Below are 26818 nucleotides of genomic sequence, written 5' to 3' on the forward strand. Positions count from 1 at the left end.
CACACCGTTGTCGTTTTGCACTTGTGCTAGAAAAGGCATCAAAGACAAATAAATAATTAAATAAACATCTACAAGTGTGCAAATCTCATCGCAGGAATTCACATACTGATTTGTGGATGTACAAAATGTGTCTGTGACTACACATTTTTGATGCAGGTGTGTGAATGTGAATGTTGTTTTAATATCAATATATTAAACATTCTTTGATTTAATCTTAATATATTTTTATGTTGTTGGTAGTCTATGTTGGTATATGAATGAAGTTTTGCTGTGGCTGTGACCAATGTACTTGATTCATTGTGAAAAGAAAGGATGAAGGCAAACATAAAGTAAATGTATTAATATCATCATCATTATTATTAATACTATAGCAGTAATTTGCTCAATTGCATGACACAACTGATCATGTGATGTCAACATGGCAGCGGCCAAGAGGGGGCGACCCGCTTCACGTACGCTCTATTGGAAAAGTGACTGGCTAGAGTCGTAAACTATTTTTAATTTTCCCCCCAAAATGCTGTTCATTTAATTATGTGTAAAACTTTTAATCAAGCGAAAATTACTGATAGCCATTTCTACTACCCTATTCAATGAAGTGAAGATTTGAAAACATTTAATAATGTTTCGTAAGTGGCACTTGAAGCTTAATTCCTCCTAATTTGATCTTCTAGCAAACCTGGCGTGGTCACAACTGTCCTCCCTCGGAGCTCGGTGATGCTGAGAAGATCACCAGTGGCACAGCACCTCCTCCCTCAACGGCGCGCACAGCACCTCCTCGCCTTCAACACTTGGAGTAGACGGAATGGTTGCACTACTTGCATTTTAACCGAGGCTTTATCCGCGTGCGCGTAAAACCATTAATGACAAGAACAATTGGACAAGAATAGAGCGATGCCATCTTGTGACGAAACCTCAATCCAGTTGCGAAAGGAGCAGGATGAATTTAGTGCTTTCCAGATTCTTGGCATACCTTCACGTCGGGCTCCAGGTCGCGCTCCAGATGTTTATTTACCCTTGTCATCTGCATCCCCAGCCCTGTCACATCCTGGCACGCATTGGGCACACAGTGCGCTTGGGTGCGCTCCTGCCGACCCGCCAGCAGTCCAGGATACAGGGCGCCCTCAACCGCGCCCTGGTCCACCTCCGGCAAAGTGGGAACAACTTCTTACCGTACAACCTGAGCTTGGAAGTATTGTCCCGAGAACCGCTCAACGGAGATCCGGAGTCCATGTTCAGGTGCGTGTGTCAGGATATCGTTGTTCAGGGAGTCTCGGCTGTGCTCGCGTTCCCTCAGAGCCACGAGGAGCTCGTACAAGTGGAGTTCATGTCCTCGTTTTTGGAAATACCTTTCATCAGCATCATTGAACAGGGCGAACCTCTTAAGACACAGGTGAGCAGCAAACTAGTTTTTTTTACTTTTATCCAAAGCGCTCTTTAGATTTGATTGCTGTTCCGACGTTGTTCTTGTTTTCGATATCGATGTACATTTATCTTATACTAGTTGTTTTTGTTATTTGATACATCGTTTATACTCTCCTCAACTGTAATTTTTTTTTGTTATTGAGGCATAATCAACATCATAAATTAGCGCATGACAACCGGAAAATGTTTAGTTTCAGCGGTGTTTTTTTCCCCCCACTGTGTGTCAAACTTTATACCAAATTAGTCTTAAACATATAAAGCGGTCAGAAATCTACTACTTAATCTTAAATCTTAAACTTTGGTGTTTTTACCAATTTAAAACATGGACTAGTTTTGTGCATTCAGTTGTATAAAATGTTAACAAAATGAATTATTAGGGGTTCTTCCAAAATCACCTCCCACACTTATTTCCTTTTCAACATTCTAAATTTAAAATGTTAAACATAAACAGCAAACAGAATTGGAAACAAATATAGAAAAATGCATAAAACAAAGGTTAACGCAGAGCAACTCTAAAACATATAAAAGCATGTAGGCCTGTACTTTCTCATTTTGTACAGTGTTTGTGGACAGCATTTTAAGACGCAAAGACAACCTGCTGGCAGACACCAGATGATGCCAGTTGTGTCATTTTTTAAATTATAAGATAGATTATTTGATCCTGTAAACCTTTTATATTGCACTGTTCTATCTGGAACATATACAGAGGCTCAAGTCTGTAAGAATTAGAGAAGTTGCATGTATTTAAGGTTTTTTTGTCCCGGGGCTGGACACAGAGGTCCTGATGTATTCCAGTGGAACAATCCTAACTCTGTTTAGTGCTCAGGGTTGAGACGTGCTGGCTCTCGTTAGTATTCTAAGCAGCAAACAGAACGGATGCCAGTCGCACCAGTTGTTTCTGTCTCCAGCAGTGCAGCCAGTTGCAGCGGTTTCTCCTGGCAGGGAAACCTCAAAAGATTTTCCTCCCATCAAACTCTGCCAGCATATGGACACAAAGGAACAAAGGCACCCCTGATTTTGCATAAAGATCCGTGAACAGTGGGTCAGCAGAGAGACTCATCTTTTAAGATGCTCCTTCATAACATTCGTGATTTATCCTGCATCTTATAAAGTGTCATTCAAAAGGCTTTTGTGTCTTGTACATTTATGGCCTGGTTGCTTGTAAAAGCAGCTTCGTATATAGTGTTATTCTTAGCCAGGGCGAAAACATAACCAAGGCCATTTATGTGATTAATGAAAATTATTAGCAAAATGTTTGTGATCGCTTCATTTCGACACAGCCCTCAGGAAGTGTGAAATCATTAGCGCCCATCTTTTTCCTGAATGAGCAAGGCTTGGCTCATGCCATCACTGTGGAGTCGTTAACTTTCCAAATTACTTCAACAAATTAAAATATATTTATTCGAAGATATGAATTTAACTGAGTAGCACAGGGAGAAGGATGTTCATATATTTTAGGACGCAACCCCAGGATATTATGCTGTCTGAATGCATTTCAAAAGCAATATTCCATATCTTTGGTGAATAACGTCTCCCTTTGGTTCTGAAATAGCCATCCACTAGTGTCTTTTACACAGCACTCCTCTGAATTTGCAATCTGAGTGATTGCCATGAAATCTTTTTTTCATTTCCCTGACTATATTTGCCAATCAGAGCCAATCAAACGCTGGGTAGATTACCATATTCTTAGTGTGTCTAAATAATTTTGTTTGCTGACCAAATATGCCGGCTTTTTCGTTCGTTTCGTTTTTCAGAAAATTCTTCTGCTCATCCACGCTTGAATGCTCATTAACTTGTCTTCCTTCTGTAGCAAATATTCCCAACCACAAAAGGAAGATTAGCACATGCAAAACTCATTTTGTCCATTTGAATGAAATCACATTCTAATCCAAAGGCCGTTCTCAATTATGCCCCTTTGTTAGCTCACCAGTGGACAACTACTGGAAGGTTATTAAGCTTAATGAATCCTTAATTCAAGAGGGCTGTTAAGACTATCCAAATGTTGATTTTTCAGTTAAACTCCAGTTCATACCGGAGTGAACCGAGAATGACCTTATTCATGTTCACCTAAATTAAGACATTCATTTGTGAAAAGCTACTGTTATCTTGTAGATGCCCCCTCATTATGTTATAGCATGACCTTTTGCCTTTGCAGTCTTGCAGTAATTGTGAAAAAGAGTAACCTTTGGAAAATTGAAAGCACAGAGCAGTGGTTTCTTTACGGTGTACATTTTGAATCTCTAAACCAGGGCCGAGAACCAAGTCATCAGATGACTATTCATATATTCATATTGATTTTGTACAACACTTTCAATAAAAAAAAGCTAATGTTGAATAACTTTTGTTTCAGACACAATATTGTCAGTTTCTTTGTGTATTTCACTCTGATAATGAAAATAGTTTCAAACAAAGCCACAGTAGAATCTACCGTTGTGTGCCTTTGAGCAACATATAATGCATAAAGTGCTTTATACAATACTGAGCAGCTTAATATCAATAAACAGGAACATAAAATGAATCAATTATGAAACAAATTATGTTTCAGATGTAAAGCAGCTCTACAACCAAATGATTCAGTGCTGTGAACAAATTTCTTGACTGAAAGATTTGAAAAATAATAAAGACAGTGACAGCATCTGAAACTGAATACCTCCCTAATACATAGTAGGTAAAAAAAAAAGTGTGAACAAAGTTTTATATCCAAATTCACAGTATTAATAAAACACCAGGAAAAAAAAACAGCATTTTGAATGAAGTGGCTGAATGAATGATTCACTGAAAAACTCATAAAGAAAGTAACTTGTTGCCATCTGCTGTAGTGTAGCAAGCAAAATGCATAGCTCAAGTAAGCTATACAACATTACCCATTTCTGTGCATTGCACAAAATAAATATTTATAAAAGCACCTGGCGAGCAAGCACTTATTAGTCATAGAGGTGGTCTACACTCCTCCTGTTGATACAATGCCATGCACACATGCACGCAAGTCACCACCTATTCCTAGCCGGAACAATGCTGATCATCGGAGCATTGCTGCTGTGATTGTCTGCAGCCTGGATTGCTCCATTATGGAGGCCGAGGGTGTAAATAAAGTGTGAAATACCTGGAGGAGATGGTCTGTAATCGTCCACATGTGCAGGGTTGAGATAAGCACAGATGGGCCGCTGAGGTCTGTGACAGTAAGGATGCGGGAAGAGCGTGGTGTATCAGCCAGGTGAGGAAGAATGCTGCGAGCTGCGCTCTCAGGGCCGAGATGGCTCAGTGTTGCCAGGCACTTAGCCTTAAAGTACCCCAGCACATTCATACGATTTAATACACAGCCGCGTATGTGGTTTAATACGTCTGGATTTGGGTTAATGCCCATACACTGTAAGCCGAGGATGCTCTGACCCATCAAAACTAATTGAGCAAGTAAGCTGAGGGATGTGCTCCAAGTTGGTGTATGTGTTGTAAAAAAAAAACTAGTTTTTCTCAATTTTGATGCAGTTGCAAGAATATGCGAGTTTAATTGAATCTAAAAGTCTGTTTTCAATAAGTGGCATGCATGTGCCCTGAGGTACTTATGACTCTTTCACGACCTTATACCTTATTTCCGCTCTAAAATGTGTCTTTCAAAATTCAACCCTCTTTCTGCCCAAGGTGAACTTTGAAGTGGTGCCTGATCTCTCAATATAAGATGATTGAGTTTTCACTTTGCCTCTGAATACAGTGCCTCGCTGAACGAATCTCTCTGGCATTCAGATCTCATGACAGAAATGATTCATTGTCTTAATTTTGGCTGTTGGCAGCATTATGGTGGGCACAGCACTGACCAGGCTGCACTGGTGCCAGTGATGCCTCTCCAGAGTGGCTAATTCTTGTTTTGTTATGGAATGAATATTTGATGCTGTTTTCATTGTGCTAATCATAGCATACTTCACATCTCACAGCGAAACAATGAACAGTCTGTTGATCTTTTTATCAGTTAGATCATCTAACTGACATTTTAAATCAATTTTCCTTTGAAGAAACTACTCGGCTTGGGTCTGGTTGAGTTCTATATCTCAATCAGCAATCTTATAGACTCTTTGATGGCTTTGATGATGGAGAAAACACACAGAAAGATAAACAGCAGCAGCTGTTCGATTTGGCATGGGAACCTGTGAACGGCATCTATTCAGAATGAGGGAGAGATTTGCATAAGCGGGTATTACAGTTTAGCACTATGGGTACTTTTGATGCAAAGTTCCCTTCTGTGTGTCAAAGTCTCTCTGTAAGTCATTTTCCATCTCTTTTCCCTCTTCTTTTTATTTTCCATTAGTTTTGTCTTATCTCTTTCACCCAACTCTCTCGTGAGTATGTTTCAATTATCTTCCCTTTTTTTGAAGGGATAGGGAAAAAGGAGACTTGGGCTGGATAACAAGACAGAAGATGTGACAACCATTCCCATCATGCATCACACAAGCGCAGCTCTGCTATCATGCTTATTAATAACCGCACATGCACTCCCGCCCATCCGCACAAAAAATGCCTCTGACTCAGTTAAGCTGTAAGTGAGGGATTTCACTTTCTGTGGGAGAGATCCGGCCTTATTTAACTTGCATCGGTTAATAAAATACGCTCCTGCACTTAGAGGAATATTCAGTGTGTAGAACAAGTTAAGTTTAGCTGACAGCATCTGTGGCATGGTGACTACCACACACACAAAAAAATATTTAGACTGGTTTTCTTGCTTCTTAAAAAAAAAAAAAAGTATGGTTAGTTATGTATATCTATGCTGTTAACTCTTAACCTAAAACCTATAAACAAATCTGGAAGGAAAAAAGAAAAGGTTTGTAAGTCCTTTTTCTCAAACCCTTTTCACAATGTTGGGGCTCTCAGGCATGGAAATCATTATTATAAGTGAACGGAAACAAATATATTTTTTGCATTCCTATTTGCTCCAATGGCAAAAGAAAAAAATCCTGATTTCTATAACTTTACAAATGAGGAACAAATATAGAGAGATTGATTATGTTGATCAAACGAGAGAAAGATGTCAAATTTGCTGTCACTTTCTCAGCCATAGTATTAAAAACAAAGTGTTAACTAGTTTTCTGTAATTTAATGCCAAGGTAATATAACACAAAGTAGCATGTTATTTAGATGTACATTAAACTTTTTAAAAATGTAATTATCATGTTAATAACTATGGAAGCACATCATCACTGTCTGAAATTGGAAAAGGATGCAGATTAAAATGTAATTTTGCCAGTTTTGAATTTCCCCCATTGATTTCCATTGTAATTTCCTTTTTTTTTTTTTTACAGGATAAAGTTAATTTTTTAAAGCATTAATTGTTAATCAACATTATTGTACAAGTGCTAGTGATTGAGTGTAACTTGTATTGAATCCGGAGTATTCCGTCCATCACCAGCGGCTCTTTTAGTTATGAGAAGTTAGGATTTATATAACTCGTCAAAGCTTTTATTGTTTTTAATGCCAGTTGAGATAGCAGAAATTAACACAGTTTTTCTCTGAAGCAGCATTGGGCTTTTCACCTACATATTCTTTTAATATCCATCTGCATCCATATAAATAAAAAATGTTTTCCCAGTAACGTAATGTGCCTGAAGCTGGGTCGACCTCAAGCTTTTAATGTTTTTGCAGCTATAGTGCAATATGGAGAATGTCTCCTAAGATACGCTCAGTGTTAACTGGGGATACGCGGAGACAGCCACATGGAAGTGTTTATTCAGCTCTGTCAGACTCGCTTACTGTTGGCCGTGTGTTGCTGATGATTGCAGACATTGTGCTGAATTACCTTTTGTGCCTCCCTGCACCTTCTTGCAAGGTTGTGCAGCCCCCTAAATGCACATTGCTTGGCTATCAGAATTCTTGTTAACTTTCATCTTTTTTTTCAAGGGAATCTCAAAAAACATGACCTGATCTGCCTTGACACCTTCAATAACATTATTTTCCCCCATATAGATGACACAGAGGACTAAAGGGTGCAGACGTCAACTGCCCGTATTTATTTACAGTTTCACCTTTAATACCACAGGCATTATGAAACACTTGAACATCGGCCATCATTAATAATGAATCACTCACTCATCATGATTTAATGAGGGCTTAGATGCCCTGCACGAGGATAATGCAAAGCCTTGACAGGTAAAACTATTGCTTTTACAGTTAGAAATAGATTTTGCTTTTAATGCCAAACAAATGTCACAGCCTTCATCTCTTCATTAGCTAGCCATCATATTTTATTCCACTGGAAATCCATCAAACCACCAACTACTTTGAATAGATTGTAGATGAAAACATGCCTTAACCCAGAAAAGATGTTCCAGGAAAAGTAACTTGCATATAAATTCTTCTTTTTCTTCTTAGGTTTGTCCTTTTGTTATTTGTGGTTTGTTTTTTCTTCTGGTATTTACTTTTGCTAAAAAAATAAAATAAAATTGGCAAATTAGACATGACATTGCATATAGATATTGGTTTTTATGTTTTTTGGGGGATTTCAAAGAGGGTTTCAAGAGGGGTCTGCAAGAAGATTCTAGATATCATATTTTATATACATAAATATATGAATTTGTTCCTGGCTGACAAACAATTATTGAATTATTTTTTAATCTAATTAATGATGTATTGAGCTGAGAAAATGCCTCCCAAAAGATAAAGTTATTATTGTGTTAGATGAGAAAAAACATTGAATAGACATAAAAAAAATTTGAGTAGAATAGAATAGAATAGAATAGAAATTGAGCAAACAATATTGCATCTAAGATGTAACGATATGAAGTCCTTGTTTAATAAACTTTTGAAATCAGTATCACATTTGCAATTGTGCAGATATTCGTTGAAAAACACAGCATTCTTCCCCAAATGTGGCTTTTTTTCTCATAGTTTGATTTTTATGGCCATATAAATGTATTCCAATATAGGCTTCTTGACACAATAAGTTGTCGTCCTGCATCATTTTTGACAGCAATGGCATTCAATCTAGAACAAGATGACAAACACGTCTGGTATTAAAAATGGGTTAATAACTTTAATAACACATTTTTTTCCATAATTAATCCTGCCAAATTAACAATAATTGACAGCCATAATTGAATGCCTTTATGTTTGGGAGTGAATAATCATATCTGCATTTTCTTTCCATAAAATGGGTTGAAAAGCCCATTGAACTTTAAGAGAGTCTAATGAAATGAATACTTCAGTCCTGAAGACTAACAAACTCTAGCTCTATTGCTATCTTCCTTTAGTCCCAAATGATACACCTTCTCTGGAATTCATTGCCTTCTGCCTCGGAGCAATATATCCATCAAATCACCTATATCCTAGAAAACCACTCTCTTTTTTGCTGAAGTTGAGATCATCTTCACATTCATATGTCCTGTTCCAGAGTTTTATATACTCTTCCCAAAGCCATCAACCAGAGGCCTTCATCTCACCACAACCTGATAAATTTCCACCCACCAACAGACTGTTTTTTGGCATCCCGACCTCCTGGGAGGATTCAGGCCTGCCGCATTCAGACATCCATTGCAAAATGTTATTCTTTTTGAGCAGACACCATGTAAATGTCAACCAAAACTTGAAAAGGGATGACTGATCCAAGCATTAAATCATCATTATCTGCAAAGAGCAGACCAATAGTCTCTGGATTAGGGAAATTCAGAGATGACAACAGAGGTGCTGCGGCACTTTCCAAAACGGAGCAATTGGAACAAGAGCTTAAAAGCAGCTGTCGTAAAACTACATTTTTAATTGAGAGACACCCATAGAAGAAAAAAAAATTGTTAATCCTCTCACTTTATCACAAGCCATCATCATAATTGGCTTTTCAGCCATTAGCAATAATAAAGTCAGTTTATACCTTTTATATCATAGTTTCTTAGTGACACCATCAACTTACATGTAGCATCGTTTCATGGGTCAGGCTTAAAAGGGTTATTAAATCATAAGTTTATCCTCAAGTTAATTAAAATTGATCAATTATTAATGGATAATTAATCATGTAATTTATCCTGGGACACATTATGCATCATATATTAGGATCTTCTGAAGCCTACAATGGAGCAAGCCTAACCGCCAGCCTAGCTTTGAATCAGATAGCGTGTTTCACTGAAGATATTTTTGCATAAAGCCAGAAAAGATTACTCTTTACTTGCAATGTCCTTTGCACGTTTTAAATGCTATCAGTCAACATTCTGAGAGCAGCTTTGCATACGAAGCGCCTAGATGAGGCTGGGGCCGAGCGGGCTGCATATACAGAGAGGATTTCAATATGCACTTCAGGCTGACTGTGAATGGCAGCTCTCGCTGCCAAGTACTTTCCTTGCTAATTGAGCAAAACGCAGCCCACGCCTTGCGGAAGTAATTCTAATGAACTTCTTAGCGATCTGCAAGTTTAACACGGCTCTGTACATTTATTTACATCACAGTTAAAAGGATTTCTGAACACTGTTCCAGATCCAGAGAGTGTGGGAAATCAGGATTCAGAGCATGTTGGTTTAAATAAACTGCTCCCAAGCATAGTTTATGTGTAGATTTATAGTAACTGAGGAACTTTTTTTGGTAGAGGTGTCAGTGGGAAGACGTCCATTCTGTGTCCATTTTACTTCTGGTCTAATAGCATTCAAACTTGTTACAATTAAACAGAAAAGTTAATGTTAAACTTTTCTTATCAGGCTGACTTAATAGAAGCCAATTAAGTAGGCACTTTTTGGATGAGCAGCAGGAACATATAATTCAATTTTCAAGATGCTTTTATTTTGTCTTTAGATAATTATTTAGATAACTTTCCCAAATGAATCGAATTATGATATGAATACATAACATTTATTTTTCTCAGTGTTCTTTTATATAAAATTTTAGCTTTTAGTGTTATTACATAATTACGATAATTTTTTTAGTTCTTTATTCCCATCATAAAATTGTAAAATGTGTATTTAAAAATATTGGGGATTATATAGGGGATTAAAATAATGTTTTGGTAGAATGCACTTATTGTGTATACTGTATACATGTTTTTACATTGTACTAAAAAAACCTGCATATAATTACATCTGTAATAAATTTCTGTAATCACTCTTAGAATTACACTGTTGACCCATACCTTACACCTTAACGGACCCTTAAACCTACCCAGACCACCACACCTGTCCCTAACCTCACCCGTATCCCAAGTCAATAGAAGCAAAAGTGTTTTGCAGTACAATATGAACACAATAAGTACATTGTACTAATTCTTTTATGTAAGTACATAGTAGTAAAGGCCACCTAAAGTGGGACCATACTTTCTATGCCAATTAAATCTGCAGACACAACAATAAGTAGTTCAAAAAAGTGTAAACACTGTAGTTTATGCAGTCCTACATGTCAGCTTCATTTTGAACCAATGACGAGAGCTTGGGACGCGGCTACCTGCTTTTCCAAACAATTGCAGATTGAGGCAGGGCAGATAATTTATTTATTTACATTTTTTTTACTGTTTGGCAATGAGGCAGAGTAACAAACTTCTTTAAATACTGTGACAAAACCTTGAGGAATACCCAGACATTTAAGTGTTACTAAGAGCGCAATCCTGCTTTGTCAACATTACGACCTTAAGCACAGCACTAAATCACAGCTCCTCAAGGACTGTCTTTGCAATTAACTGACACTTTTTTTTGCACGAAAATCCGCTGCTAAATTTTATTCCTAAGGCATTTTAAAGTTCACTGTTATAATATCTGAAATATTATATCTAATTCCCAAGCAGGCAGCAGCGCATATTATTCCAGCCTTTGTAGCGGTTTCCATTTAATGAAAAAGTAATAGATGAAGCTTTATGACTGTAATCTAAATTCTTGAGTAACACGTCAAACAAATGTCCAAAGAATTGGTCAAAGTCATTGTTTTGCTGTCTGACAGGTTTCGCACCTTAACCAAGGACTCATTCCCCTGGCGTGCACTGCTGGATGTTTAAGAGTCTGTTTTGGTGAATTTGGACAGGATCATTTGGTAAATCACCTCATTTATAAACTCACATTTCCCCAAATGGCTTTCATTTTCAAATATTACTTTATCGCCCAGTGGGAGTGCGCAGTGCACTATTCACCAGGCCTAATGTGAGTGATCGCTTCTATTATAAAGGGTAAAAAAAATATATTTGATATCAAAGCCTCATTACAGTGCTGTTTTCTATCCAATGGAGTTCTAAATTTATGGGCTTTCCTTTCACTCATGGAATGGGACATTTTTGCAGTGTCATGTTGGGGTCACTGTAGAGCAAACAAGATTTGGAAATGTTATCAAGACTAATAACAGTTCAGAGTCTAGGCAGCTAACATTTAATAACACAGAAATACCATTATACTTCAGATGCAAACTGGGCACAGCTGTGCACACAGGACAGTGATGTAGTGATATACACACACACGCACACACAAAATTTAACAAGCAGCAGTTACAAGGAGAAGCAAAAAACAAAAACAAAAAACACTTTCCACCCTTGGAGAGGAAAACAATCACAGTTTGTGGCAAAATGCTCACACTGGCAGCGGCTAAAAGAGCTGAGCTTTGAGTTTCTTGGCTTTGGTTTCCCTTTCATCATTACACCATATAAAGTTTAGATTCCTGTACCGCATATGCACAGTTCAGATAAGACAATTAAAATGCAGTTTTAGCCACAGTTTTTGACATAGAGCATTTTTAGCATTTTGATCTCAGTGGAACTGATTACCACTTATCATGCCTAATTCATAAAGCAATCAATTAACCATATGATTCATACATTTTTAAAGCACAAAGCAACAAAATATGAATCTTTCTTTACCATAAAAAGGTATATAGTCATTATTTTTTTAGATAGAGAGTGAGAAAGAGAGCCTTCCAATTGCTGTTTCTACAAAAGAGTATTGATATATAAACAGTATACACACACACACACACACAATATTAAATTATCCTTGTGAAAGTTTAAAACTAAGTACTAATTTTGAATAAGTATTTTGAAACTGTTCAAAAAGCAAGTTCTAAATAGTATAAATGTAATCTGGATGGTCTTTTTCTCTATTTTTCACCTAATATTTAAGGAAGTGCATGTTTAAATGTAGCCAGAGACATATAGTGAAGCCAGTCATACAGAATCATGGTGTTAAAAGTTGTCATAATTACATACATTATCATTATCATACATACATTATCATACATTGAGGAGTTAGGAGTTTAGTAGTGGACACTCTGCATCAGAAGTTTTTTTATTTTCTTTCATGTTTTTCGTTGTTATCAAAGCAAATCAGAAATGTAAAACAAGATATGAAGCACTTTGATGATAATGCAGCGATTATGATATCTGATGCTGAAGTGAGCCTCGGGTGCAGTTGGGAGACTTGGGATGTCACACATTTGCTAACACACGCTTATGTCTAATGATGTGGCTAACTAGGGGACGCCACTCAATATGGCAGATCAAGCAAGCATTTAAGCATTGCTTTCAAGCCACATGAACACTTTATGAAACATGATAGCTACTTTTATCACATATATAAGCTGCTCACCGTTTTTAATTATGCTAAACCCTTTTTTCTAGACTAATTTACATAAATAGTGTAGATACATGAGTATAAATCACTCCTCAGGTCATAATAACCCAAACAATTTATATGTATAATAATATATTACATAAGTCTCTTCTTTATCCACACATGATCCTCTTCAGATGTCATTTAGAGACCCAAAGAGAGTCTCATTTTCATTCTGTAATTAGACATCTGTTTTTGTTTTTTTGCATGCCTGTGTTTGTATTTAAAAATTATTCACGTCGGCAAATCTTTACAAGTTCCCACAATGGTCTTTCTTAATTAAGTTACTGTCACTCTTAATAGAGGAGAAGCAATATTGATGTATCTTTCCCTCACATCTCTCTCTGCCATCATATTTCTTTTCTCAAAACTTTGTGAGGCAGAATTTTACATCAAGATAAGCAGTTTTTTACGACGTTAAAGCACTTTGGCACAACATTGTGGAACTAAGAAGATGAAAAAAAAAAGAGTTGATTACAGAGTAAGGAAGAGTCAGGATGGTTGACTAGTCGCCCACAAATCAATTACTGAATTAGGGAGGTCGACAAGGTCTGATTTGATTTTTGTTTTAGCATTGCAAACATCTTGCCTCAGGGAACTGGTCTTTGAATTCATCTCTATTAAAGCACTGCATCAAAACACAGCTTCTGTTAACAAGTCCACATATAAATGTCAAGACAATTATTATCGGGTTCAGACCGCCTGATGTGAACAATGTTCTATTGTTTAGCAGAATCCCAAGGTTACCGTTTTCTGTTGATATTAAAGGTTATAGATATTTAGCCTAATTATTTGTTGAATATCTGACATTTACAGTACCATTTACCATGGAGTGTGCGGTCTCTGCTGTTTTTTAAGTGTTAGTCAGTGTATACATGCAGATAGAAATTTTAGGCTGTTGCATCATGTTTTTGCACCCCAAATATTGTGTTTTTGATGTGGCATGTCAAGTTAAAAATAGTTTTGCTTTTAGAAATATGTCTTGACACCTGAGTTCTGTTTCATTCTGTTACGCTCCCTCAGGCTGTTTCTGAAAGCAAAACCCAAGGGCTCAAGATTTGGCTGGTTAGCATGGCCCCGTTAGCCCCTTCTGCCAGTTGTCATAGACCATCTGATTCTTTAAAACATCTTTCAACATTAATAGTATTTTGAATTTGGCCTTAAATTCAGATGAAATAGTAGATATTTTACCAGAGCACTTAGACTTGGGTTCCTATGGGTTTTTCTTACCTTATGCCTTTCCATCTCACAGCTCAGGATAATTACTCTGTGTCAACTGCAGTGCACTATAAAACCCATGTGGTGGAAATGACCCAAAAAACTATTATGCAGGATTTCCTTTAAGGGATAGTTAAAAAAACAATACAAAACAGAATTTCTGCCATAATTTACAATAAACCTTAAAATAAATATTTCAGTGTTTTGTTTTGTTTGTACAATAAACCCCTTTTCACTTTGTATTGCATCACCTTTGCATCAAATTACAAAAAAACTGTTAATGCTAATGAAAGGGTGTTTCTAATGCAGCGTTTATGGGAGGGATGGTAAATTTGATAGCGTTCTCTATTCTGACTGCCTTTTTCAGTCTCTCTCCATTTTTTTCTTTTGATTAAAAGTCATGAAAACACTATCGTTGAGTGTTTCTCTTACTATTTGAGCAAATGGGAATGCAAAAAATATATTTGTGGTAGTCTCCCATTCACTGCTCTCGAAGTTTACCCAACTATTAAAACTTCAAAAGTCAGTGGTAATCAAAACTGTTTCTTTTTAGTTTCACAAAAAAGTCATGCAGGTTTGGAACAGCATACAGGGGAGTTAATTCATCAATTAGTCATTCTGTCAACCCACAAACATTTCGGCTCAAAGCCTTCCTCAGTGTAAAAAGCAATTAATTTGCCCCCACCCACTTTTCCAATCACTAATGACGAATTGTATTGACGTCATCATTCATTAGCCAAAGTTCAATCATTTCCATTTGAATACTATTCAAATTTAATGTATATACACAACACAGATCATTAGCTCCACTAGTACACCACACAATATATCCGTAATTACAACAAAAATTATCTTATATTTATCATACAGTCTTGTAATTTAAATAAACAACCATTAGTATCTATTCCACCAACTTAAAAATAACGATCCGTTGCACTCCAGTAGCACCAAATGATGGGAATTTATTTATGGGTAAATTTGAACAAGATCATGTCTATAAGAATAATCCATTCCATTCAAACATTAAGGTTTGGATGCAATATATAGATGATTGTTTTATGATTCGGTCAGGTTCTCAACTAGAATTAGATTTATTTGTGCTGTTTATTAATTTGAAAATTCAGTAAATTTAAATGTGAAAAATGTGTGATTAGCTTAATTTTTGGGACGTGAAAGTAAGAAAGATCAATTAGCCTTTTACATACAACAGTATTTCAAAAACCAATAGATAAAAACACAATATATCATTTATTGACAGTTATCATCCAGCTCCTTTAAAACGTAGTTTGCCAATTATCCAATTGCATAGATTAGAAAGTAATTGCAATAATACACATGAATTTGATGAACAGGTAAAATTGCAATTTCAAAGATTTCGTTCTAAAGGTTATCAACAAAGTTGGTTAAATAATGCATTAGATAAGACGAATCGAATCGAAATCGAATAGACATGGTCTTTTGAAAATAGATAAACCTATTAAGAAACAAAGAACATTTTTATTAAATTATTCATTGATATATGAGCATAGTAATACAATTAAATCAATCATTTATAAATATTGGCATATATTATCATCGGATGAATCTCTAAATTATAAATTTCAATATTGCACATTATTTACATTTAAAAGATCGGGAAACCAGATATGTTGACAAATTCAGATGTAAGGAGATAAAAGTTTTTTTCTTTCTTTTTTACATGAAAATTGGCTAATATTTAAATGGAAATTATTTAATGATTTTAGTAATTGAACTTTGGCTAATGAATGATGATGTCAATACAATTAGCGTTTTGAAAATGAGGATGGGTGCGATTGAATTGATTTGCATACTGAGGAAGACTTTGAGTTAAAACCTTTGTGTCTTTTCCCATCAACGATGAATTTAAAATAAAATGATCTCCTATACTAAGTAAAATTAAATGCAGACTGTATAAAAATGACCATAATTTCAAAATTAGGTACCTCACCAAATCATCAGCTATCAGAGCAGAAATCATTGGGTTTTACTAGAGTTTTGCCGTCTGTTTCAGAAAGATAGTAATTTCCAATTTCTCTGCTCAATTATGGTTTGTTTATGGATCAGGTGCCATTGCGGTGTGAGAGTGACAGATAGATTCAGCACGTCCGTCCTCCACACCTGCCCCATAATTTGATGGCCCAACTACTGTTTGTATTAGTCTGCAAAACCTGTATGCTGCCATATTAGATATTAATGAAATGTTACTCTACTGCATTTGGACCATTTATGAGACGTCAGGTAAAAAATAGCATCCATTTATTTCCCCCCGGTGTTAAGACAGATTGTGAAAATTGCTTGCAAGGTGTGGGAAAAGTGGGAATGGAAATAGACATATTCTGCTAAACTTCCAAGACAGGGAGAACAAATCAAGCTGCTCATGCTTCTCAGAAGCTGTCAGCTTGTGGATCCATTTAGACGTGAGAAGGGTAAAGTCCTACCGGGCGCAGGTATTGTTTGGAGGAGCAGCTGTTTTCAGATCGATTGAGCAATGAGAAGCCTCAAGGCTGAAAGTTTGCCTTCACACAGAAGGTGTTTGTTTGCTTGTTTGTTTGCTATTCACCTGGCATCACCTGGATTTACTGGTAAATAAAAGATAAGCATGCCCCCATTCCCTACAACACAACCCCCTGGTCCATTAAAATTTTTTGAAAAGCCCAATACTTTTGTTTCAGCAGAGCAGAACTTCGAGACCAAATGAATGGCGTGTGAATCTTTCTTCTTCAAGTTCATCCGGTTTGGCATCACCGCATGGAGTCGTCAGGGTGCATGCTAATTCTTGTGCCCTAAGTAGCAGTGAAAGTCACAGGGACGCGTGTCAGAGCCGCTGGTGGTAATGGTATTCCAGTCACATAGGTTTTAACTTTGCGTGGGGACTCCTCTTCAACGCAGAAGCCCCCCACTAGGTTCAAACAGTTGCTCTCCTCCTCAGAACACCCAAGCATCCAATCTTTCACTCTCACAGCACATTCATGCACGCCTCCCTGTCAGTCCACATCAAAAACAGCAGAGTGTCTGTGTAGAAATGGCCAGGAGCTATTTCAGATGAGCGTTGACGGCTCTTCCTCACTGTTTTAGCGCCTGGTTTTTATTCAAGTGATTCAAATGTTTCCAAGATCGCATCAAAACAAGTGTTGTGTTCGGTATTCTTGAGAATGAGGTCATCATAAGTTCAGAATCAGTAATATATTCCTATATATATACGAAATTGATGCCTATGGTTTGCCTATTAAGTCAGCTTTGGGAGATGGAAGTCACAGGAGATCAAACACTCTCCCTAGTCTTCACTTTTACTTATTCAAATGTAAAGTCATTACGTCCCCTTGGAATTATAAGGTTCTATCTGCGTTCTGAGTAGTGATGAGATATTGAGCTTTAAAATTTTTGTGTTCCATAGACTTCTGTAGATAGAATCTTTTTGTTTTTTCAATAAAAAATCCCAAAATGTACACAACTTAAAATAAAACATCACATAATGTAAATAAATTGTCAGAGAATAAGAATATGTGAATAACTCAATTTTGACAAAAATGTCATATAGAACCTTAAAATTCCAAGGGGACGATTAGGCAATACAACACGTATTTGCAGCATGAAGATATATGGATTTTTTTGTTTCTTTTTCTTTCTTGTGAGTATGAAGACATTATCAAATTGCAATTTTGTAAATTTTTAATAAAGATACAATTTGGCCAAAAATGAATATATCATGACTATAAATTATTATAACTACTACTACGAGTAGTAGTAGTTGTAGTGGTAATATTGTTGTTGTTGTTTTATCATTTATAATTCTATTATAAAAAATAAAAAAGGAAATAAAAAAGATAAATAGTGCTATATTAAGATTTAATAATAATAAAAAAATAGTATTAAAATATCATAATAAAAATAATATACAGTACAGCTTTAAAATTACAATATTTGTATTTTATGGCTGTTTAACCGTTAAACCAATGCACCAATGCAGGGGTGCAGAGTTTAGTTCCAATCCTGCTCCCAAACACATACCATGTGACTTGATTTACTGCATCAGGTGTGTTTAATTAGGGTTGAAACTAAACTCTGCAGGGCTGTGGACCTCCAGGAACGGAGTTTTACTCCTGTCTTAAAGCTTCTCTTTTGTTGACAACAGTTTGGAAAGATAGGAAAGTTGCTTCCCCAAAATGCACGTTATAAGCAACCAAAACTCAAGTGGAGCAGCATTATCTGTGAATCAGGTTGCTCTGAAACACTGAAAACACTGAATCAAAATCTGCTTGTGTGTAACAAAACACAGTGGCATGTTTCACACTGGAAAATGCACTGCATATATAGGTTTAATTAAATTGCACTTTTTTGATTTTATAATTGCACTTAGCACCATTTTGCCTTTATTTCACTTAGTCATGCAGTGCTAGACCTAACTGTATATCAGTGTTAATTTCGTTGACTAAATATTTTCGTCATTATTTTCGTCACGAATATATTTTTGCGGACGAAAACGAAACGAAAACTAAAATAGAAGGCACTGATGGAGACTAAAACTATGACTAAATTGATTGACATTATCGTCAACGAATAAAGGACGAGACGAAAATAGACTGTGACGAAAATCAAATCACCAGACAGGAGAGATGCGAGGAATGAACAAAAGAACCGGCAAAACGGAACAGACTGCATGAGAGAAGAGAACCAATCCGAGCCTGACTTATTGAGACGTGAAGCGAAGGTTTTCAGTTTTTAAATGAGCTCCCGGGAAGTCGGCATTCGAAGAGATGATGTCTAAAAGAGCGACAAAATGTCCACAGCTCACTTCACGTTTGACAACGAACAAAACAAAACAAAGCGTAAAGCACGCGGAGCGCTCATTCGTGGCAAGAACACAACCAATTTGAAAAGACATTTACAGACGAGCCACCCGGACATTTTCTCAAATGTAATTTCACAACGATGTTCTTTTGTTTATTGAGCTAAGCAAAATTGGAAGACTGCAGTGCGTAGATGTTGTAGCATTAAATATTACGAACTGAAAAGTACTGTAAAATAGCCCCTTCTTCAAGTTAGATGAGAGCACAATACTAATACGTAATATTATGATACATACATTTGATTTGATTAATACTAATGTTTAGTATATTTTATAATGTTCTACTTGTTGACAATATCACAAATATTTCCATATTAGTCATGTGAAACATGAATGTTCACATCCTATCATTATACATACTAATCTAGCAATATTGTAGTATTTAAAACATACAATATTGCTAGACAAATGAATACCTTATAAAATCTTGTTACTTTTTTTTATCCACCTAGCTGCCAACTTATTAAATATTTACTTTAAATGTATGCACTTATTGTTCAGCTCAGCTGTAAGCTTTAAGGTCCTGGACCTAACGTTATTTTTCTTTTATTGATGGTCAATTGGCAGCTAGTTATTGTTTACATTATCATGACAGTGTTTGTTGCTGCATAAAAGTTTTTGAATCGAAATAAAGACAGTTGTGTTGAAATAAAGTTGAATTTGTGTTTTATATATTTTGGTTAAGTTTGTTTCCTATACCAGCTGTAAAAATTGTCTAGTAAATCTGTTATTGATTTTAGTCTTATTTTAGTCGACTAAAATACCAAGCAATTTTAGTCGACTAAAATAAGACTAAAATTAAAACAAATCAGATGACTAAAACTTGACTAAAACTAAAAAGAATTATAGTCAAAAGACTAAGATAAAATTAAAATTTCGTGTCAAAATTAACACTGCTGTATATGTTTTCCGGTTTCAGAACCGCTTCCATTTACAGATGATGACACGTACGCCCCCTTCAGGACTGTCGGAGCTGCTGTTGGCGGTGTTGCTGAAGGGAGGCTGGCAGGGCGGAGCGGCCATTCTCTGTCCCGGAGGTGGGAACACGGGAATGCTGGAAGAACTTGAACAGCGGGGCCATCTGGGCTTGAAAGGAGCCCACTGGCACCTGTGGGAGACCCTTAACCTGTCCAGACTGGAAGAAAACCTGAGTGAAGACAAGGTAATGGAGCTCCTCTCACAGCTCCTCAGCAGGACTCCTTCTGCTCCGGCGTCTTCTGTGGTGATTTTCAGCTCTGATCCTGAATGTACAGCAAGAGTGCTGCGCAGCGCCCACCAGCTGAGCGATACATTGCCCCCAGTGCACTGGATCATGGGATACCCGCTTAGTCTGGATTCTCTACACTCCATTGGCTCCCCCCTGGGTCTTCTGGCTTATGGGGAGGTCAATCGCAAGCCTCTGAACTTCTACATTAGGGATACCCTGCAGCTCATTGGCAGGGCTGTATATGCCGCGACCATGGTGAGACCAGACCTGGCTCTTATCCAGAACATGGTCAACTGCTTCGACAAGCCCAATAAACATGAGCTGCCCTCCTCTGGACAATACCTTGCCAGGTAAGCATGCATGTATAACATTTTACAGCTAAATAGCTTACTACGTAGCAATACTATTTTTAACCACATTTTATAACTGTATCACAGCTAATCAAAAATAAAGTTTGTTTTCTAGTAACAAGCTGTTTTTCCAATAACAAGCCATTTTAGATATAATGAGACGTAAACAACAGTGATGTAGCGTTTAGTGATGTCACATTATAACTAATAGGCTGCATTGGGCACAGGTAAAACCCGGTTTACCATGTTTCACTTTTCTGATTAATGTGCAATTTTCATGTAACCCTTTTTGCAGGGTTGTATGATCCCATGACCCTCAGACCTAGCTATTCACAATAAATCTGGAGATTGTGTCAGAATAGGACATTAGCATAGAAAATAACTTTATATGGTTTATTTATTAAAGTTTGTGTCTCTTAAAGAGTCAAATGTCATAGGTAATGTCACAAATGTGAGCAGACTGCAGACTGAAAATTAAAGCACACATATTGCACAGGTACCCTCATTTACCATGTTTCACATTTCTGATTAGTGTGTAAGTGTGGTAAATTTGCCGATTATGTGAAATCATGGACCATGTTTTTGACAATAAAGCTGGTTATTGTATCCAGTTAGGAAATCAGTGAAGGAAGCATCTATCCATGGTTTATTTATTGAAGTTTATGGTTCTTAAAGAGTAAAATATCATGGGTTACACCCCTTTTACCATGTTTCACGTTTCTGAAAAGTGTGTAAATTTTTGACAAATGTGTGGCTTACGTGACCCCTTTGTGTTCTAGTCCAATCATTCACAATAAAGCTGGAGACTGAGTCAAAATAGGAAACATCTATGCAAGATCTTATTTATTAAATACAGGCCTATGTCTTAAAGAGTCGCATGCCAGGTTACGCATGTGTATGTAGTTTATGTAAATTGAAAATTAAGGCACACATTTTGCACCCCATTTACCATGTTTCACATTTCTGATTAATGTGGAATGTGCATGTGACATATGTGGCTTATGGAACCCTGGCCTTCGAACTCAATTATCTACAGGGGTTCTGGAGATTGTCAAAGAATTAGCCATTAGTGAAGGAAACAACTATGCACAGTCTTATGACTCAAAAAGTCAAAAATCACAGGTCACACTGTTGTGTGCAAACCAAAAATTAAAGCACTGTCATGACGCATTAATTTAAGTATGCAGTGTGCAGATAATGCGGAAGACTTTTTTGCTGCAAAATATCACTGCTAATGGTTTACATTCAATACAGGTTTCTTTTTATATGTATAATTGTTATGTGAGACCCAGTTTAAAGCCTTTTAATTTCATACAATCCTTTTTTTCATTATAGATTTTGATAAAACCTACAATATAATATATATTTCAATCAGACCCACTTCCATCAAGTATATTTAATGACAATTATAATTGCATAGAGTTAGTGTTGGCGGTATGGTTATGTTCTGGGCAACACTCCACACGCCTGTCCATGCAGCCATTCTTGGACAGAGCGGGGAGAGCAGCAAGACAAACCCCACTGGGGTACAGAACAGAACCATTGTAAGCATACATAATTACAATTCACAATTACGTGAGTTGTAAACAAAATGTGGTAGAGAATACTTCCAATGAAGAGACTGTAAAGAAAGAACAAAAGTTAGATCGGATTACAGTTTAGTTGGTGGAGTTGGGGTTGGACGAGGGAGTTAATTGCAAGCAGCAATGCGATGGAATAGACACTGAAGAATGGGAATTTAAATAGACCGCAAGTGATAGTTGTCAAGACTGGATTGGCACACGTCAAGAACAGCTGAATGTCAGCTGATGCAAGCATGACTAACGTGGCCTGACTGAACTAACGCGATGCTCGATATATATATATGTATATTTTATATTAAGAATTTTTTTTTTTAGTATTATTGTTAACTATTTTGTGTTGCTTTCTGGCTCAACTGCTGTAGATTATGCGTATCTTCCTTATCTAGCTAAAGTTTTAAATTAGCTTCTCCAACATTGTCAATACTTTAAAATGTTATCTTATCTTGTAATCATGAATTAATTTGTTATCTGATCACGCAGTGTAGTCATTTCAAGCTTTAAATTCACCTTTAGTCATTAGTCTGCACAGACAAATTAAGCATGGTTTACATTAAGGGAATTATAAGATAGTAAATACTCTCCAAGGAAAAAGGCTGCATTAGTATTCCAGCCACTAGTATTAAATTACAGGAATATTCTGTCTCGGCCACGGTATGGCCCCATATCTTAAAGTTATTTTAGTGATGGAGTCACTAGAGACTTTTAAATGCAATCAACTGACTCAGGGGCATTTTCGATACATTTATACCTCCTTGATCAAAACCATATCCCTGTGTGCATTTACATAAACCATCAAGTTAGCAGTTACACAGTGAAGCATTTGCAGCCATTTGTGACACTACTGCGTCCTCTTCACTGACTGACCTCCATAAACAGGACAAAAAGCTTTCTGCATTCAGGTCGCCAGGCTCTTTCTTCATCTTCAATGCCAGTGTCCAGTTCAATGTCAAACGCTCACAGAGCCTGCGGTCCACTGCCTCTCAGCTTGATGCATTGTGTTAGTGGAGGAGGCTGTGGGAGGCTTGTCCATTAGTATCACAGAATACAGAGATTGTTGTGCAAATCCTGATGGACTAAATATTTACAATTTATCATTCAGGTTAAAAAGATAAATTATTATTGTTATTTAGATTATTATTGCTGCTGCTACTGCTGCTTTGGTACTGTTTTCAACAGTACATTTTCTCAATGTAAAAAAATGGAATCAATTCATGCTGCTTTTATTATTATAAAAAAATATTTTATTATGATTATTTTTTAAAGGTTGCCGATTTACATTACTGTACTGAAATGTTGATACATGTATCAAGTTAAGTTGCGTTTCATTTAAATAGTGCTTTATACAATACACTTTTTTTTCAAAGCAGCTTCACAGTATAATTAACAATAAAATAAGAGAATCAGATATGTATCAAACATGCGAGAGATTCAAATTATCTCGCAAAGCAGCTCTAAAAAGACAATAGTGTCATTATTCAGCTTAAGACAGTTCAGTGTTGGTTCCAGTCGGTTCAATAACTGTTTATCAATTATGAAACAAGTTCAGTTTAGCTATAAATGCGCTAAAGAAGCCATTGTCATTATTCAGCTCAGTTAAATTCACATTCTGTTCTTATCCCATAGTCAGTTCAGTCAAAATAAAGATACTTAATAGTTTGATGGTGAAGGTTAAAAATATGTAGGCATAGTAAGGATTTGCATTTTAACCGGTTAACCGTTATGTGACCGTTACGAATTGTATAATTATTTTTATAATACAATCAATTAAATGGTTTAAAAAGTAATTTATTTATTTTCAGTAATTTATCAAAATATTAAAAAAGGTTTGCTGCATTGTTATAATAGGCTTCGCTACACATATTAATTTTTTGTTTGTTTTTTAGAGAGAAAAAAAACGATAGCCTATTAATAAGTCACATTTTATTATTTCATTCAGAAACAGGCTTAATGGCGACTCTGAATGTTTACAAACATTATAATAAACACTGTAAACATAGCTATGCTATTTTAGTTCCCCTCACCCCACAAAAAATCATTTAAATTAACAGTCTATTAAAAAATAAAAAAAATAGCCTATAAGAAGTCATATCAACATAAACAACAAGCAAAAAACCAATTCATTTAGGCTAAAACGAAACTGAAACTAACATTGGGTCTCTCATTTGACACAAAATCAAACGTTTCCGTATTCGCAATGTATTTGAATGCCATATTATTATTAATTATAGCCTACTTCGAAATGTTTTGAATAACATCATGGCGGTATGGTAATAACATTTAAGAGCACAGATTTTATTACATATTTAAACTGAGCAGTCCCCCCCCCCCCCCACACACGTTTGACTGACTGTATTTTATTATGATAATAAACAGGCTGCATTGTCAAAGTAGCAAAGATTAACTTTGTGCACGCATGCGGCAATCACTTGATTTTTTCCGTTCTAACAGTGAAAGAAACTTCTCCTTTTGGTCATAAAATTAATCAGAATTGTAAACGGTTTACCTTTATTTGTGTATATTCATAATAAAAACAAATCTTTGTGCGTAAAATAAGCCTAAAGAAAAACAGGATGTCGCTTTCTGCCGTCTGTTTCCTTTCGCACAGCACCAAAATGAACCGAAACTGTGTTTTTTCGTTCATTTTTGTAATTTATTAATCAAGTAAAAATATATTTCATGTATATGCATATTTATTTGCTCTATATATCCTAGCTTTATTATGTTTTTCTCCGCTCGCAGAAGCGCTGCAGGTGCGTGATGTGATATGAAGACCAGGCCTATGTGAATCTTCATGTTCTGTTGTTTGTTGATTTTTGTGCATGTAAAATGAATCCCCGGGAAACAAATGCTAGTATTTTTATCCTATCACAGACACTTATCCTTTCTAATTTAATTCAATTCTAATTTAAAATAATCTTGTTGGTTAACGGTTAATAATCGGTTAATGAGCGTCAGTTGTTGTTTAGGAATAATAACCGAAATTAACATCCTAAAGGCATAGCAAACAGTTCCACGGTCAATTACAACATATTTAAATATTTTAAAAATGCATTTTGATGTGTGGAACCCATTACTACGAGTAAAGATTTTACAGGTGCATCTCAATAAATCAGTGTTGTGGAAAAGTTTATTTATTTCAGTAATTCAACTCAAATTGTGACACTCATGTATTAAATACCGGTAAATGCAATGCACACAGACTGAAGTCTTTGGTTCTTTTAATTGTGATGATTTTGGCTCACATTTAACAAAAACCCACCAACTCACGATCTCAACAAATTAGAATATGGTGACATGCCAATCAGCTAATCAACTCAAAACACCTGCAAAGGTTTCCAGAGCCTTCAAAACGGTTTGGTTCACTAGGCTACACAATCACAATTAAAAGAACCAAAGACTTAAACTACTTCAGTCTGTGTGCACTGAATTGATTTAATACACGAGTTTCACAATTTGAGTTGAATTACTGAAATAAATGAACTTTTCCATGACATTATAATTTATTGAGATGCACCTGCATGTTCCACTTTGAAAAAAACTAAGGTGTATATAACTGGAAAACAAATAGTAGAGTTTTCTCAGATTGTAATCAAGTCCCTGTGCACACTATTGGAGAACTCTTATCACTGAATGCTGGAAGAAGCCTTATCTATTTGCTCACTTCCACAAATAAGATTTTTTCGTGGTAAAAAGAGAGAGAGAGAGAGAGAGAGAGAGAGAATGCATCTTCAGATTTAAGATTGAAGTGACTCTTGTTATTTGAGTCTTGTTCAGATAAGTAAACTTTTAAAAAATGAAAAAATATGTGACAGAGGACCCCTGAGATTTTCCACCTGATTGAAAGCAGTGATGTAATCCTTAATATTCACCTCCGGTGTGAGACTCCCCCCAGCCCCATGTTAAGAGAAATGTATTTGCTCTGAGAAATGAGCGTGTAGCACTGAAGCACAGGCAACTGAGCAACTGAAAACAACAACACAGGGATTATTGTTCCTCTGCGGTGCTAATGCTTTCGGAACGTTTAATAATAGTCACACGGATAGAAATCTCAGAACTGAAATCAGCTTTGTTCCAGTGGATAATACATTATCTCCTGTCTTTTAACTTCTGCTTTCCCACCACATCATGTGTTCTCAACGGGTCAAATTCAGGGCTATCAGGAGAAATTAATGATTCGGGCAATCCATTTTTTTCTGCTTTTATTTTCTCTGTTCTGCTCTGTTTTAATGGAAGTGTGCAGTTATGGTCACACAGAGTGCATATCATTTATGGCCTCATTTAGCCACACATCTCAAGCCTCTTTCACTCTGGATTTTTCATCTTCCCTCCGTGACCCAGACATTGCCCAGCAGCCCTTTGACTTCTCTACATCCTCAGCTGATTTATTGACCAAAATCGATCATTGATCTAATACATGTCATACAGTTTGCCATAAAAGCAGTGTGGCTAGGCTGTGTAAGGAATCACAATTATGTGATCTATGCAGAACAGCATAAGAGTATAATATCCGGAGCGGCACAGGGTTATTCACCTATAAGCCATGCTCTGCTTATTTATTTGTTTGTTTACTACTCTCTGATGGATGCTAACAGAACTAATATGGTGGCAGCTCAGCAGTTAAATACATTGGCTGT

At 36.3% G+C, this 26818-nt stretch overlaps 1 protein-coding gene across 1 annotated transcript in view; it reads left to right on the forward strand.

Annotated features, from left to right (window-relative positions):
- The first annotated feature begins 793 nt into the window (after nucleotides 1-793).
- The window catches only part of grin3ba (glutamate receptor, ionotropic, N-methyl-D-aspartate 3Ba), a 42091-nt gene continuing 16066 nt past the window's right edge, over nucleotides 794-26818 (forward strand). Inside the window, exons 1-2 of the mRNA XM_052547696.1 lie at nucleotides 794-1390; nucleotides 19964-20601. Coding sequence (XP_052403656.1) covers nucleotides 938-1390; nucleotides 19964-20601 — 1091 coding nt within the window. The 5' untranslated portion in view covers nucleotides 794-937. The remainder of the gene's footprint in view (nucleotides 1391-19963; nucleotides 20602-26818) is intronic.

Source organism: Carassius gibelio, chromosome B2, assembly GCF_023724105.1.
Source record: "Carassius gibelio isolate Cgi1373 ecotype wild population from Czech Republic chromosome B2, carGib1.2-hapl.c, whole genome shotgun sequence".
Lineage (NCBI taxonomy): Eukaryota > Metazoa > Chordata > Actinopteri > Cypriniformes > Cyprinidae > Carassius > Carassius gibelio.